This window comes from Hemiscyllium ocellatum, chromosome 12 (genome assembly GCF_020745735.1).
Source record: "Hemiscyllium ocellatum isolate sHemOce1 chromosome 12, sHemOce1.pat.X.cur, whole genome shotgun sequence".
NCBI classification, from domain to species: Eukaryota; Metazoa; Chordata; class Chondrichthyes; order Orectolobiformes; family Hemiscylliidae; genus Hemiscyllium; species Hemiscyllium ocellatum.
Window position 1 is genome coordinate 33,791,941 of NC_083412.1, and position 15,455 is coordinate 33,807,395.

Sequence of the window (15,455 nt, forward strand, 5' to 3'; positions counted from 1 at the left end):
ACGGCTCTCTCGCAAGACCCTTTACTCCCTGCCTGACTGGTACATACTTATCAAGGACACTCAATAGCTGTTCCTTGAACAATCTCCACATATCATTTGTGTTCTTCCCTTGAAGCCTATTTTTCCAATCCACGCATCCTAAGTCATGCCTCACCGCATCATCATTTCCCTGCCCCCAGCTATAACTCTTGCCCTGCAATGCACACTTATCCCTCTCCATCACTAGAGTAAAAGTCACCGAGTTGTGGTCACTGTCTCCGAAGTGCTCACCTACCTCCAAGTCTAACACCTGGCCTGGTTCATTACCTAGAACCAAATCCAGTATAGCCTCACCTCTTGTTGGCCTGTCTACATATTGTGTCAGGAAACCCTCCTGCACACATTGGACAAACACCGACCCATCTAATGAACTGGAACTATAGCTTTCCCAGTCAATATCTGGGAAGTTAAAGTCCCCCATAACAACCACCCTGCTACTTTCACTCTTCTCCTGAATCATCCTCGCAATACTTTCCTCTACTTCTCTTGGACTATTAGGAGGCCTGTAGAAAACTCCTAACAGGGTGACCTCACCTTTCTTATTTCTAACCTCAGCCCAAACTACCTCAGATGGCAAGTCTTCCTCCATTGTCCTTTCCACCACTGTAATACTATCCTTGACAAGCAATGCCACACCTCCCCCTCTTTTACCCCCATCTCTGACCCTACTAAAACATTTAAACCTTGGAACCTGCAACAGCCATTCCTGTCCCTGTTCTACCCACGTCTCTGTAATGGCCACAACATCGAAGTCCCAGGTACCAACCCACGCTGCAAGTTCACCTACCTTATTTCTTATACTTCTGGCATTGAAGTATACACACTTCAAGCCACCTTCCTGTTTACAGGCACCCTCCTTCGAGATCGATGCCTTGCTCCTAACCTCCCTACACTCAAGGTCCTGTACCCTAAAGCTACATTCCAGGTTCCTATGCCCCGGCGGAGTTAGTTTAAACCCCCCGAAAGAGCACTAGCAAACCTCCCCCCAAGGATACTGGTGCCCCTCAGGTTCAGGTGTAGACCATCCTGTTTATAGAGGTCCCACCTTCCCCAGAAAGAACCTCAGTTGTCCAGAAACCGGAATCCCTCCCTCCTGCACCATCCCTGTAGCCACGCATTTAACTGTTCTCTCTCCCTATTCCTCGACTCTCTATCACGTGGCACGGGTAACAAACCAGAGACAACAACTCTGTTCGTTCTAGCTCTGAGCTTCCAACCTAGCTCCCTGAAAGTCTGCCTAACATCCTCACCCCTCTTCCTACCTATGTCATTGGTGCCAACGTGGACCACGACCCGGGGCTGCTCCCCCTCCCCCTTAAGGACCTGGAAAACACGATCAGAGACATCATGTACCCTTGCACCTGGGAGGCAACATACCAATCGTGAGTCTCTGTTGCCCCCGCAAAACCGCCTATCTGTGCCCCACACTATTGAGTCCCCAATAACTATTGCTCTACCTTTCTCTACCCTTCCCTTCTGAGCAACGGGGACAGGCTCCGTGCCAGAGGCCTGAACCTCGTTGCTTACCCCGGCAAGTCATCCCCCCCACAAGTATCCAAAACGGTATACTTGTTCTTGAGGGGAATGACCGCAGGGGGTCCCTGCACTGGCTGCTTCCTCCCACTCCCCCTCACTGTCACCCATCTCTCTATAACTTTCGGAGTAACTACTTCCCTAAAGCTCTGATCTATGACCACCTCTGCCTCCCGAATGATCCGCAGTTCATCCAACTCCAGCTCCAGTTCCCTAACACGGTCTTGGAGGAGCTGGAGATGGGTGCACTTCTTGCAAGTGTAATCAGCAGGGATGCTAATGGCTTCCCTCACCTCATATATGTTGCAAGAGGAACATTGCACTGCCTTCGCTGCCATCCCTCTAAAAGGTAAACTTTAAAAAAAACTAGATCTAAAGAAACAAACAAGCAAAATGCAGCACTTACCTGCTTACCACAACGGGTCTTATTATTTAGGTTAGAGGAGGAGGGCGGGTGGGAGGCTCTACCCCTGTAGTGCCTCGGGTTACTCGCCTGCGCGCTTTTATAAGAAAAAAACCTTCCCAGGTTACCTAGCGTGACACCAGCTTCCGGGTCTGCTAGGCACTTAAAAAAAACTTTAAATTTTAGCCGTTAAAAACAAAAACTGGACTATACCCGCGACTTAAAAAAAATATTCAATGTCATGTCTACAGTTGGTGCCCAAACTTATGATTAGTGCTATATCCCATCAAAGTTTTATATCTGTGTACTAAAGAAAATCATACAATCCCTACAGTGTGGAAACAGGCCATTTGGCCCAACAAGTCCACACCAATCCTCTAAAGAGTGACCCATTCCCCTAAACTACACACTCCTGAACACTACAGGCAATTTAGCATGGCTAGTTCACCTAACCTGCACAGCTTTGAATTGTGGGAAGAAACCGGAGCAAGCCCACACAGACATGGGAAGAATGTGCAAACTCCACACAGACAGTCACCCAAGGCTGAGATCAAATTTGGTCCCTGGCATTGTAAGGCAGCAGTGCTAACCACAGAGCCAGCATGCCACCCCAGAGGGACATCTGCCCATGTGTCTTCAATAACACATAACTCTTCTCAAACATATCTTCATGCAGGTATTTTTCAAGCATATCTACCCAAATATTAATCCAAGAAATGCATTTCTTCCCAATGATGGGAAGATAACAGAGACCTTATTGTTAAAAAGAATGCGAGACCAGAATTCATATTATCATGCAAACACTAGCTCCACTGAATTTGAGAAGGAAGTGATCTCATTGTTAAGGTATCTCCTGTCTCTGTATTCGAGATAGATTGAGATTCAAGCAGAATCTTTTCAACTCAGTCGCTGTCGAAACAGTGAAACCATTTTCAGATCTGGAACTCAATTTGTGTGTGCAGCAATTCTACCTTTCTGAAAGGAAACTAACTGTTATTGCAGCTCACAACTCCTCAATCTGTGTGGATAGTTGACCAAGATGATGCATCTATTTAGTCAAAGAAAGGATTTCTAATTAAAGGTACAACAACATGGATTATAAGGTTTCACTGACGCTTTGGAAAGTTGTCTTAAAGACAGGCCAGTTAGCAGATGTGAGTGGAAGTGGCTAAGGAGTTCAGCAGCAGGAGATGCAGAAAGTGTATCAAGAGAATCCAGACAACCAGGTCGGTCTGACATGAGAGTGGCAAACAAATTCGGGAGCCGCATCAAACAGTTGTGAAGCTGCGACTGTGTACTATTTCCATGCCAAGCCTCACAACAGCAAGTGATAGACAGAGCTAAATGATTCCACAACCAGCAGATCAGTTCTAAGCTCTGCAGTCCCGTCACACCCAATCATTAATCATGGTGGATAATTAAGTGACCCACTGGAGGAGGAAGCTCCACAAACATCCCCATCCTCAATGACAGGCCAACTCAGTACATCAGAGCAAAGTTCAAAGCTGAAGCATTCGCAGCAATCTTCAGCCAGAAGTGACATGTGGATGATCTGTCTTGGCCTCCTCTAGTGGTTCCCCAGCAAGACAGACGCCAATTGGTAGCTGATGATGGAGTAGCTGAAGGCCCTGGACTCTACAAAGGCTATAAAACATTCTGGCACTAGTACTGAAGTATTGTCCTCCAAGACTCGCTGCTCTCCTAGCCAAGGTGTTCCAGTACAGTTACAGCACTGGCATCTACCCGAACAATGTGAAAAATTGCCCAGGTATGTTCTGTACACAAAAAGCAGGACAAATCCAATTCGGCCAATTACTGTCTCAGGAGAAAGTGAGGAATGCAGATGCTGGAAATCAGAGTGGAGAGGGTGGTTCTGGAAAAGCACAGCAGGTCAGGCAGCATCCGAGTAGTGGGAGAATCGACATTTCAGGCATAAGCCCTTCATCAGGATGCTGACTGACCTGCTGTGCTTTTCCAGCACCACACTCTCAACCACAATTACTGCCTCATTAGTCTACTCCCGATCATCAGTAAAGTTATATAAGGGATTGTCAACAGTGCCTTCAAGAAGCACTCACTCAATAATGACCTGAGTACTGACATTCAGTTTGGATTTCAGCTCCAAACTTCAATACAGCCTTGGTCCAAACAGAGAAGTGTTGATTTACAGAGGTGAGGTGCAATGACTGCCCTTGACATTAAGGCCACATTCGACACATTGTGCCATCAAAGAGCCTGAGCAAAATTAAAATTGATGAGGACCAAGGGAGATAGAAGAATCGATTATCCTAGTGTCCGAGGCCTGATCATCTTCAGTTGCTTCATCAATATCCTTCCCTCCATTATCGGTCAGAAGTAGGGATGTTTGCTGATGGTTACACCATGGTCAGTATCATTCATTGTTCCACAGATACTAAAGCAGCCCATGTCTAAATGCAATAAGATGTGGACAATATTCAGGCTGATAAGTAGCAAGTAACATTTGTGCCACAAAAATGCTAAACAATGACCATTTTCAATAAGAGTTCATCTAACTATTGCCCCTTAATATTCAATGATGATACTATCTCTGAATCCCCCGACTTACAACATCCTGGATGTCAGCATTGGCTAGAAACTGAAATAGACCAGCTATACAAATACAGTGGCTACAAGAGGAGGTTGAGGCTGGGAATTCTGTAGTAAATATTCCCTTTCTGTTTCCCCAACGCCTTACCATTATCTACAAGGCATGTGTCAGGAATATGATGGAATACTTTCCACTTACCTGAATGAGTGCTGTTCCTACGACACTCAGCAGGCTTGAGACCACTCAGGACAAGCAGTCCACTTGATGCCATCTCATCCACCAGCTACAAGATTCACTCCCTTCACCATTGACCGCAGTCTGTTCCATCTACAAATGCATTGCATTTGCTCATCAAGGCTCCTTCAACAGCACCTTCCAACCTCTGCCATATGGAGAGACAAGGACAGTGGATGCACAGGAAAATCACCTACTCCAAGCCACACACCATCCAGACTTTGAACTATATCGCCATTCCTTCATTATCGCACAAGCAAAATCCTGGACTTCCCTTCCTAACAGCCACGATGAGTATCTGAACACTCTAAGGACCTTAACAGTTCAAGTAGGCAGCTCACTAGCAGCTGCCTTGAGGAAGTTAGGGATAGATGGTAAATGCCGGTCAAGTCAGTGACACTGACATCCCATGAATGAGCAGTGAACGAAGAAAGATGCTTTGTTGTCACCATCCACTAAACGCTGTCCTTCCTATTCCCTCGAGACAAGCCAGTACCTTGCCTTTGCTTTCCCTTCTCACAGGAGAGCACACAACTTGCAAAGTGTGGAGACCTGACTCTGGGGTGGAGGGGGCCACGGACCGGTCATCCTCCAGCGACAGACAGCATACCGTGTGTACCTGCTCCACTGGAAGGAAGTCTTGATCCAGGAGTTTGTGGGTATCAACAGTGAATCACAGTGATCTTCTCAGCCTCCCCAGGAGTCAGTATTCAGACATGTTGAGAGAGCTCAAGCCTGTGCACCTTGTATGGGTGCTCTCACAATCGTGGAGCTGGATCTCACATCTAGCTGAGGAAGGACATGCAGCTGAGGAGGCTGTTTCTTTTGCTGCCTTGATACTCCGATCACTGTTGGAATCCTTAGCTATGGTATGGCCTTTGTTACTGGAGCTCAGCAAAGTAGCAAAATTCCACATCATAGTCAACAAGGAGGTGCAGCCGCAAGTGACTGAAATACAAGATGGGTTACATTTCTGTTCAGAAATTGACAACCACCCGTGAAGCAGTGAACGCGCTCTCCAAGAGAGGGAGTGCTTGGAACAGCAGTCTCTTAATAGATGTGGCTGAAGCTGCTGAGTGTAAGTGATCAAAACATCCCCAGATTTCATCGAAGAAACTCTCCCTGCTATGTACTTATCTTGGTGACCCTGGTAAATTGCTCAGGAAATCAGACGCAGGGAAAGTCAAGACTCTGGGTTAAAGCATTCTGTAGCTTCTCAACATTTTTACGCATCATTCATGGAATGTGGGTATCTCTGGCTCAGCCAAAATTTTACTGCCTGTCCCTTATTGTCCTTGATGGAGTGATGTTGGAGGTGAGCTGTCTTACTCCAGCCAAACATTCCTTAATTACTCCACTGCACATCCAAAGGACGTCATCACTCACCCTCACTGCTGCTCCTGGGAAAGCTAGGAAGGAGATCATGACTTTGACTCTACTTCAATGTCTTGGATTTTCCCACTCCCCTGTTCTTGACCTGGTCTTACCTGTGGGGAAAGAATCTGCTCCATACCCCCAAAGCTAAAACATGCTTTTACATCAAAGAGAATTACATGTCTCCTTGTAATTCTTACAAGGATTTGAATTGCAGCACTCATCCTGTGCTGTGCAAGTCCAGAAATGTTTCCTTCATGGTATGAAATATGCTGTCAGTGAGGCACTATTAGTGTGGTGAATAACTGACATGAGATACTTTTCAAGTATATCTTTCACTGAGTAGATTAAAATTAAGGAATCAACAATTATCTGATACCAGTGCAAGCAAGTAGTGCAAGCTGATACAGTCAGACCAGTACTATTGGATAGGCGGGGAATTGTATGTGATTCAGGGTGTACATTTCTTTTGACCAGTCTTTGAAGTTCCCTAAACCGCAAGAATGTAAGAAATGACACCTTGAGATTTTGAGATCTACCCAAAATGAAAACTGCATCACTGACTGGCAAATTTTCTGATTGACCCACAATAGCAGATACAGGTATCTTTGGAAACGACAGAGGTGTAGCCATTGATTTTCCATTGAGATGACCTTCAGGAATTCGTTGTGATTTATTTTGATATATAGTTATATTTATTTATATTTATATTCCTGAGTGGAATGTAGCAGCTATTAGGCTTGCTGGTTTTCCTAGCATCACCATTGTGTCACATGGTCATGAGTATATGGAAATGAAGGATAATGTTTTTGCTATAAAAATGAAAGACAACACAGTATGTGGATAATTTGTCTTGACCCAAGATGACCACCCACAGTGATATGACCTACTATGACTTCTACACAAAGAATTAACACACGTCTAAACTGACCTACGAAAATGTCTTAAAATATAAATAGCCCTGAATGTGGTGGTAAGTAGAACTATTGATCATGTCATCAAAACTGTGTTCAGATAACAAAACTTATTACTCCAACAACCAGACAGAGGCAAGAGTCTCCGTCTTGAAACAAACAGGACAGTTCCTTCAACCGAAAGAATAGAACCCACATGTCAAACAACCAATCCGCACCACACACAATGACTAACTCACTTTCACATGAAGAAATCGCCATTGCCATAACCTGGACTGGAAATCTCAAGACTTTTAACTTTCATTCTTATTCAAAGAAGTACAAGATGGAACCCAGCCAGGCATGCACCTTGCATACTTAAGGAACTAAATCTCAATTGGATCTTGCATCCCGTTAACAATCGAGTTGCGTGCTCTGACCTACAGAATCTTTACATGTGCGTGTATCTATTTTCTTGGAGATCTAGCCATTTGGATACAGAACTGGCTCAAAGGTAAAAGACAGAGGGTGGTGGTGGAGGGTTGTTTTTCAGATTAAAAGCCTGTAGCCATTGCCATAAGGATCAGTGCTGGGTCCTCTACTTTTTGTCATTTACATAAATGATTTGGATGCGAGCATAAGAGGTATAGCTAGTAAGTTTGCAGATGACACCAAAATTGGAGGTGTAGTGGACAGCAAAGAAGGTTACCTCAGATTACAAAAGGATCTCGATCAGATGGGCCAATGGGCTGAGAAGTGGCAGAAGGAGTTTAATTTAGATAAATGTGAGATGTTGCAATTTGGGAAAGCAAATCTTAGCAGGACTTATACAATTAATGGTAAGGTCCTAGGGAGTGTTGCTGAACAAAGAGACCTTGGTGTGCAGTTTCATAGTTCCTTGAAAGTGGAGTCACAAGTAGATAGAATAGTGAAGAAGGCATTTGGTATGCTTTCCTTTATTGGTCAAAGTATCGTGTACAGAAGTTGGGAGGTCATGTTGCAACTGTATAGGACATTGGTTAGGCTGCTGTTGGAATATTGTGTGCAAATCTGGACTCCTATCAGAAGCATGTTGTGAAACTTGAAAGGGTTCAGAAAAGATGGACAAAGATATTGCCAGTGTTGGAGGATTTGAGCTATGGGGAGAGGTTGAACAGGCTAGGGCTGTTTTCCCTGGAGCATTGGAGGCTGGGGGGTGACCTTATAGAGGTTTACAAAATCATGACGGGCATGAATAGGATGAATAGACAAAGTCTCTTCCCTAGGGTGGGACAGTCCAGAACTAGAGGGCATAGGTTTAGAACAAGAGGGGTAAGATATAAAAGAGATCTAAGGGACAATTTTTTCGCACAGAGGGTGGTACATGTATGGAATGAGTTGCCAGAAGATGTGGTGGAGGCTGGTACAATTGCAACATTTAAGAGGCATTTGGATGGGTATATGAATAGGAAGGGTTTGGAGGGATATGGGCCGGGTGCTGGCAGGTGGGACTAGATTGGGTTGGGATATCTAGTCGGCAAGGACGGGTTGGAGCGAAGGGTCTGTTTCCGTGCTGTACATCTCCATGACTCCATGACTCTATCTAGGTGTGTATGTTCATTGCATTTACATTCTGGGTGCCGTACAAATAGACCTTGATATTTTCTTTTGATTTAAACTTAGAAAAATTCTGTAATGCGTTTATCACTGAGAATCTTAACAGTCAAAACTGGTCCAAACAGCCCCTCATCTTGCTGACGTCAACCGAAAGGTGAGAAGCAAGAGGAAGAGTCATCCCACTATCATTCCCCAAAATAACACAAGTAAATTCAATTTTTTTTCTACCAAGTGTTGGCCAGGAAAATTAAGGCTGTCCTCAATTCATAATTAATAAACTCTCTAAAGTTACACAGAGGTATGAAGGTCACCTACTTCTCTGAATGGCAAGGTAGAAGACCCCTGAGTTCTGGTGCCAGATGGTCAGCAGTATGGTCCAGGGTAAAGCAATGAGGATTGCAGTGAGAAGGTTTCTTCGTCTTGGCATATTGTTACGAACTTACTGTCGGGAAAGTGCCTCATTTCTTTATCCGTACCTTCAAATACAACAGGAAGAGAATCTTATTGAGCTGAGGTCAATCTGAAAGGAAGATATGCTTGTGTTTGCATTTTGTTATATTTTTAAAAGTCACAAAATGAAAATCCTAACAGTACGAATCAAAAAGTGATTACATTTATAAATTTAATTGTAAACCTTAAAACAATGTGGTGCTACAATGTCTACAATCGGTCTTTGTGTCCAAATCAGATTTGTGCATCTATTAAAAAATAAATGACTTGGGTTGACAAGGCATATTTTACAACTCAGGTTATCTCAAAAGGCTTTGTAGTCAATGAGGTACTTCTAAAATGTTGCACTATTGCAACCCAGGGAAACATAACAAGCCAATTTATGTCCAGTGATGCCCTGTAAGCAGCGGTGAGACAGATAATTGAATCTGGTAACATTTGTTGAGCTGTCAAAAGTCTAAGCAGAGCTTTCTTATTTTCTTACAAAGGAGCCATTATATTTTATATGTCTGACTGAGAGGGGGCAGACAGGGCAGATCTTCACTTTTATGTTTCATGCAAAAGTTGACATTCCCAGTGTGCAGCATTGTCTAATAACTGAATGAAGAACATTTTCCAGAATTTTCTGTTTCTACATTACGTAAAGTAGTGAGACAACTCAATCCTTCCATTCAGTTCTTAATGCGTGGAACACACAAGAATGAGATATTTTTCAACTAGCACTTATTATACTCAAATCTGTCAGCAAAACATTCACTGAATTAAAGTAATTCCAGTTGGTTTCATAAGAACACAGGAAATAGGAGCAGGAGTAAGCCATTTGGCCCATTGGTTCTGCTCTGCTATTCATCTAGACTATGGCTGATCTTCCACTTTAATGGCATTTCCCACAGTATCTCCATATCATGTTGCATCATTAATATCTAGAAATATATCAGTCTCTATCCGGATAAATTCCATGGTTGAGCCTCTACTTCCCTCCAGTGTAAACAAGTTCAAAGCCTCATCATGTCCTGAGTGAAGAAATCCCTTTTCACCCTGGTCCTATTTGGCCGACATCTTATTCGGACACTGAATCTTCTAGTTCTAGACTCCCAGCCAAGCAAACATTCTTCCTGCATCTACCTATCAAAATGGTCTCCACTCAATAGTACATAAGCCCAGTGTCTTCAATTTGTCCTAATCGGGGGGGCAGTTCCTCTATTTTAGGAACCAGTCTATTGGACATTCATTCATTATTTCTGAAGCAAGCAGATTCTTCCTTAGATGAAGACAACCAAATCTGTACACAATACTGCAGAGGCGGTGCTATGACCCTAGCTGATATTATTACCAGACAAGTCAGATCTCAGACTGAAACCTAGCTTGAAAGATTATAGTTTAATATGTTTTTATTTACGGTGGTGGTCTATCACTGAAGTGCAAGCATGCACTACTACAAACTTGGTTTAAAGTAAGAGTTTATTGTTCAAAAGAAGTGAAGATAAAATACAACAAACCAAACTATTTCCATATAATATAATTTGAAAGACTTCAAAACACATGGCAAAGTACAATGCCATCTATCACAACACCATCTCTTCACTGTACCAGATAGTTCCCTTCTCTCTCATTCTATACATTTACCCTATCTGTTGCTTTTAATACCTGATCTTAAGAGATTGATCACCTTTTTTCTTTATTAGTCTCAATGTGGAGATTAGATTTTCTCAGTTTTAAATATTCTAATTAAACACTTTTGGCCTGGAATTTTCAAACTTAACTCTTACAGTGAGATATCCTATTTCCTAAGTGTTTTAAACTAATTTCTTTCTCCAGGAGAAACTATTTCTTAAATCTAACTTTCATCATAACCTGAGAATGACCAGCTTATTTCAATTGTTTTTCTGTTAGCTGATCATTCCAGTATATTACCGCCAGTCTCACACTCCAATTTAATTCACTAACCTGTGTGTGGCACCTTACCAGAAGACTTTTGGAAATCCAAATACACCACCTCCACTTGTTATCCCTTAGCTCTTCTGCTGGTTACGTTAACAAAAAAAAAGCCACAACTAGTTTGTGAAACATGATTTCCCTTTCATAAATCCATGCAGATTATGCCAGTCTTACCGTAAGTTTCTAAAAGTCCAGTTGTAAACATTCTTTAGTAACAGATTCTAGCATGTTCCCTACTACTGATTGTTTTATTCATTCATGCTATGAGGGCATTGCTGGCAGCACCAGAATTTATTGTCTATCCATAAGTGCCTAGAGGGCAATTAAGAGATTGGAGGGTTTGAGCTATGAGGAGAGACTGAATAGACTACGGTTAGTTTCCCTGGAGCGTTGGAGGCTGAGGGGTGACCTTATAGAGATTTATAGCGTATGAGGGGCATGGATAGGGTGAAAGGCCAAGGTCCTTTTCCCAAGGTAGGGAAGCCTAAAACTAGAGGGCATAGGTTTAAGATGAGAGGGAAAAGATTTAAATTAGACATAAGGGACTTTTTCACGCAGAGGGTGGTGCGTGTATGAAATGAGCTGCTAGAGGGAGTGGTGGAAGCTGATACAATTATAATATTTAAAAGGCATCTGGATGATATATGAATAGGAAGGGTTTAGAGGGATATAGGTCAAATACTGGAAAATGTGTCTAGATTAATTTATCTGGTCAGCCTGAACAAGTTGGACTGAAGCATCTGTTTCCAGCTGTACAACTCTACAACTTGATGACACGTTGCTGTGGGTCTGGAGTCACATTTAGGCCAAACCAGGTAAGAATGGCAGCTTCCTTCACTAAGGGACATCAATGAAATTTCTTGTGTTGCCACAGTCATCATTAGACTCTGAATCCCAGAAATGTATTGAATTCAAATTCCACCATCTACCATGGTGGGATCTGAACATAGTTCCTAGAACATTACCAATTCTGGATTAATAGGCCAATAATTATACCACTAAGATTTTGCCTCTCTTTGATGTTAGGCTAAAAGGTCTGACGTTCCCCGTTTGCCTTCCCTTTCTTTCTTTCATTTGAGAGCTTTCATTTGCTGCTTTCCAAACTACAGGAACCATTTTAGAAACCACTGAAATTTGGACCAATCCATCAATGTGTCCATTACCTCTTCAAACACTCTTACAATACTCTGAAGTGGAGAGTCATTGGGTCAAGGGGATTTCAAAGAGTTTGGTGCTGGAAAAGCACAGCCAGTCAGAAGACAGCTGAGGAACAGGAGAATCAATGTTTTAGGCCTAAGGTTTCCTGAAACATCGATTCTCCTGCTCCTCGGATTCTGCCTGACCTGCTGTGCTTTTCTAGCACCACACTCTTCGACACTGACCTACAGCATCTGCAGTGCTCACTTTCTCCTAGATCAAGGGATTTATCAATCTTCAGGCCATTAATCTCTCCATGAGGGGCAGAAAGTATACGTATTTGGAAGGGCAAGGACTGATTAGGGATAGTCAACATAGCTTTGTGCGTGGGAAATCACGTCTCACAAACTTGATTGAGTTTTTTGAAGAAGTAACAAAGAGGATTGATGAGGGCAGAGCAGGAGATGTGATCTATATGGACTTCAGTAAGGCATTCAACAAGTTTCCCCATGGGAGACTGTTTAGCAAGGTTAGATTTCATGGAATACAGGGAGAACTAGCCATTTGATACAGAACTGGCTCAAAGGTAGAACACAGAGGGTGGTGGTGAAGGGTTGTTTTTCAGACTGGAGGCCTGTGGCTAGTGGAGTGTCACAATGATTGGTGCTGGGTCCACTGCTTTTCATCATTTATATAAATGATTTGGATGTGAGTATAAGAGGTGTAGTGGACAGCAAAGAATGTTACCTCAGATTACAACGGGATCTTGATCAGATGGGCCGATGGGCTGAAAAATGGCAGATGGAGTTTAATTTAGATAAACGTGAGATGCTGCATTTTGGAAAAGCAAATCATAACAGAATTTATACACTTAATGGTAAGGTGCTAGGGAGTGTTGCTGAACAAAGAGACCTTGGGGTGAAGTTCATTGCTCATTGAAAGTGGAGTCGCAGGTAGATAGGATTGTGAAGAAGACATTTGGTAAGCTTTCCTTTCCTGGTCAGAGTATTGAGTACAGGAATTGGGAGATCATGTTGCGGCTGTATTGGACATTGATTAGGCCACTGTTGGAATATTGTGTGCAAATCTGGTCTCCTTTCTATCGGAAAGATGTTGTGAAACTTGAATGGGTTCAGAAAAGATTGACAAGGATGTTGCCAGGGTTGGAGGATTTAAGAGATTAGAGATTAGATTACTTACAGTATGAAAACAGGCCCTTCGGCCCAACAAGTCCACACCGGCCCACCGAAGCGCAACACACCCAGACCCTTACATTTACCCCTTACCTAACACTACAGGCAATTTAGCATGGCCAATTCATCTGACCCGCACATCTTTGGACTGTGGGAGGAAGCCGGAGCACCCGGAGGAAACCCACGCAGACACGGGGAGAACGTGCAAACTCCACACAGTCAGTCGCCTAAGGCGGGAATTGAACCCAGGTCTCTGGCACTGTGAGGCAGCAGTGCTAACCACTGTGCCACTGTGCCGCCCCGTTTTTTTTTACAAATATTATTTTTCCAATTCCACAATATCCTGCCCAACAGACTTTCTGGAGGTATTTAAGCTATGGGGAGAGGCTGAACAGGCTGGGGCTGTTTTCCCTGGAGCATCGGAGGCTGAGGAGAGACCTTATAGAGGTTTATACAATCATGAAGGACATGGATAGGATAAATAGACAAAATCTTTTCCTGGGGTGGGGGAGTCCAGAACTAGAGGGCATAGGTTTAGGGTGAGAGGAGAAAGATATAAAAGAGATCTAAGGGGCAACTTTTCCATGCATAGGGTGGTACATGTACGGAATGAGCTGCCAGAGGAAGTGGTGGAGGCTAGTACAATTGCAACATTTAAAAGGCATCTGGATGGGTTTATGAATAGGAAGGGTTTGGAGGGATATGGGCCGGTTGCTGGCAAGTGGGACTAGATTGGGATGGGATATCTGGTCGGCATGGACAGGTTGGACTAAAGGGTCTGTACATCTCTATGACTGCATGACTCTATCTAGGTGTGCATGTTCATTGCATTTACATTCTGGGTGCCGTACAAATAGACCTTGATATTTTGTTGCCACAGCATTGGTGCAAATTTTATTTGCCTACGTTTAGGTATAGAATAAAGTTACATGATTTCTGTACTCCCTGGTTATATGCATCTCTACATTCCTGATGTGTTTGGGGCCTTACATTATCACTATTGTTTGGTGGCCTATAATCAGCTCTGCCAATGTTTGCTGTACCTTGCTGTTTTGCACCTCCATCTTGGCTCATTCAACACCTTGATCCTTCAACCTAAGATCCTGTCTCACTCATAAGATGATTTCATCCTTTGTTAGTACAGCTACCCCATCCCCTTTTCTTATTGTCTATCCTTCCTAAATGTCAAATAACATGAGAATTCAGTTCCTATCCTTGGTCACCCTGCAGCCATGTTTCTGTAGTGGAATTTAGATCACTTCTATCTGGGCTGTCAATTCATCTATCATATTGACAGTGCTGTATGCATTCAGATAGATTGTCTTTAGCTCTGTACCTTCCCACATCAATCTTTGAGCCACGGCTTTTAAGTCTCAAATCTTATTTGCTTAATGCCAATTTGCCCTGTCTCACGTAATAATCCAGAAGTAGTAAGTATGTGGTCTCACTCAAAGCCAGCTATCAAAGATATAAAGTAATAATGTCCAGCTTTTTTTTTAGCTTTAGAAATTAAATTTCCATATACCTGTAGGCTTCATCATTACAGAATTTTTGAGTTTATCATTCGAATCCTCCCACTTCCTCCAGACCAAAGGGGTAGCCATGGGCACACGTATGGGCCCCAGCTATGCCTGTCTCTTTGTTGGCTACGTAGAACAGTTGATCTTCCGTAATTACACCGGCACCACTCCCCACCTCTTCCTCTGCTGCATTGATGACTGCATTGGCGCCACATTGTGCTCCCGCGAGGAGGTTGAGCAATTCATCAACTTCACCAACACATTCCACCCTGAACTTAGGTTTACCTGGACCATCTCTGACACTCCCTCCCCTTTCTGGACCTTTCCATCTCAATTAATGATGACCGACTTGACACTGACATTTTTTTACAAACCCACCGACTCCCACAGCTACCTGGATTACAACTCTTCCCACCCTACCTCTTGCAAAAATGCCATTCCTTATTCCCAATTCCTCCACCTCCACCGTATCTGCTCCCAGGAGGACCAGTTCCACCACAGAACACACCAGATGGCCTCCTTTTTTAGAGACCGCAATTTCCCTTCCCATGTGGTTAAAGATGCCCTCCAACGCAT

The 15,455-nt window shown here is 43.4% G+C and overlaps 1 protein-coding gene across 1 annotated transcript in view; it reads right to left on the reverse strand.

Moving 5' to 3' along the window:
* Nucleotides 1–15,455, reverse strand: part of LOC132820719 (galactosylgalactosylxylosylprotein 3-beta-glucuronosyltransferase 1-like) — a 116,137-nt gene that overhangs the window by 44,389 nt on the left and 56,293 nt on the right. The window contains exon 3 of the mRNA XM_060832984.1: nucleotides 8,957–9,117. Within this exon, the coding sequence (XP_060688967.1) occupies nucleotides 8,957–9,068 (112 nt within the window). The 5' untranslated portion in view covers nucleotides 9,069–9,117. The remainder of the gene's footprint in view (nucleotides 1–8,956; nucleotides 9,118–15,455) is intronic.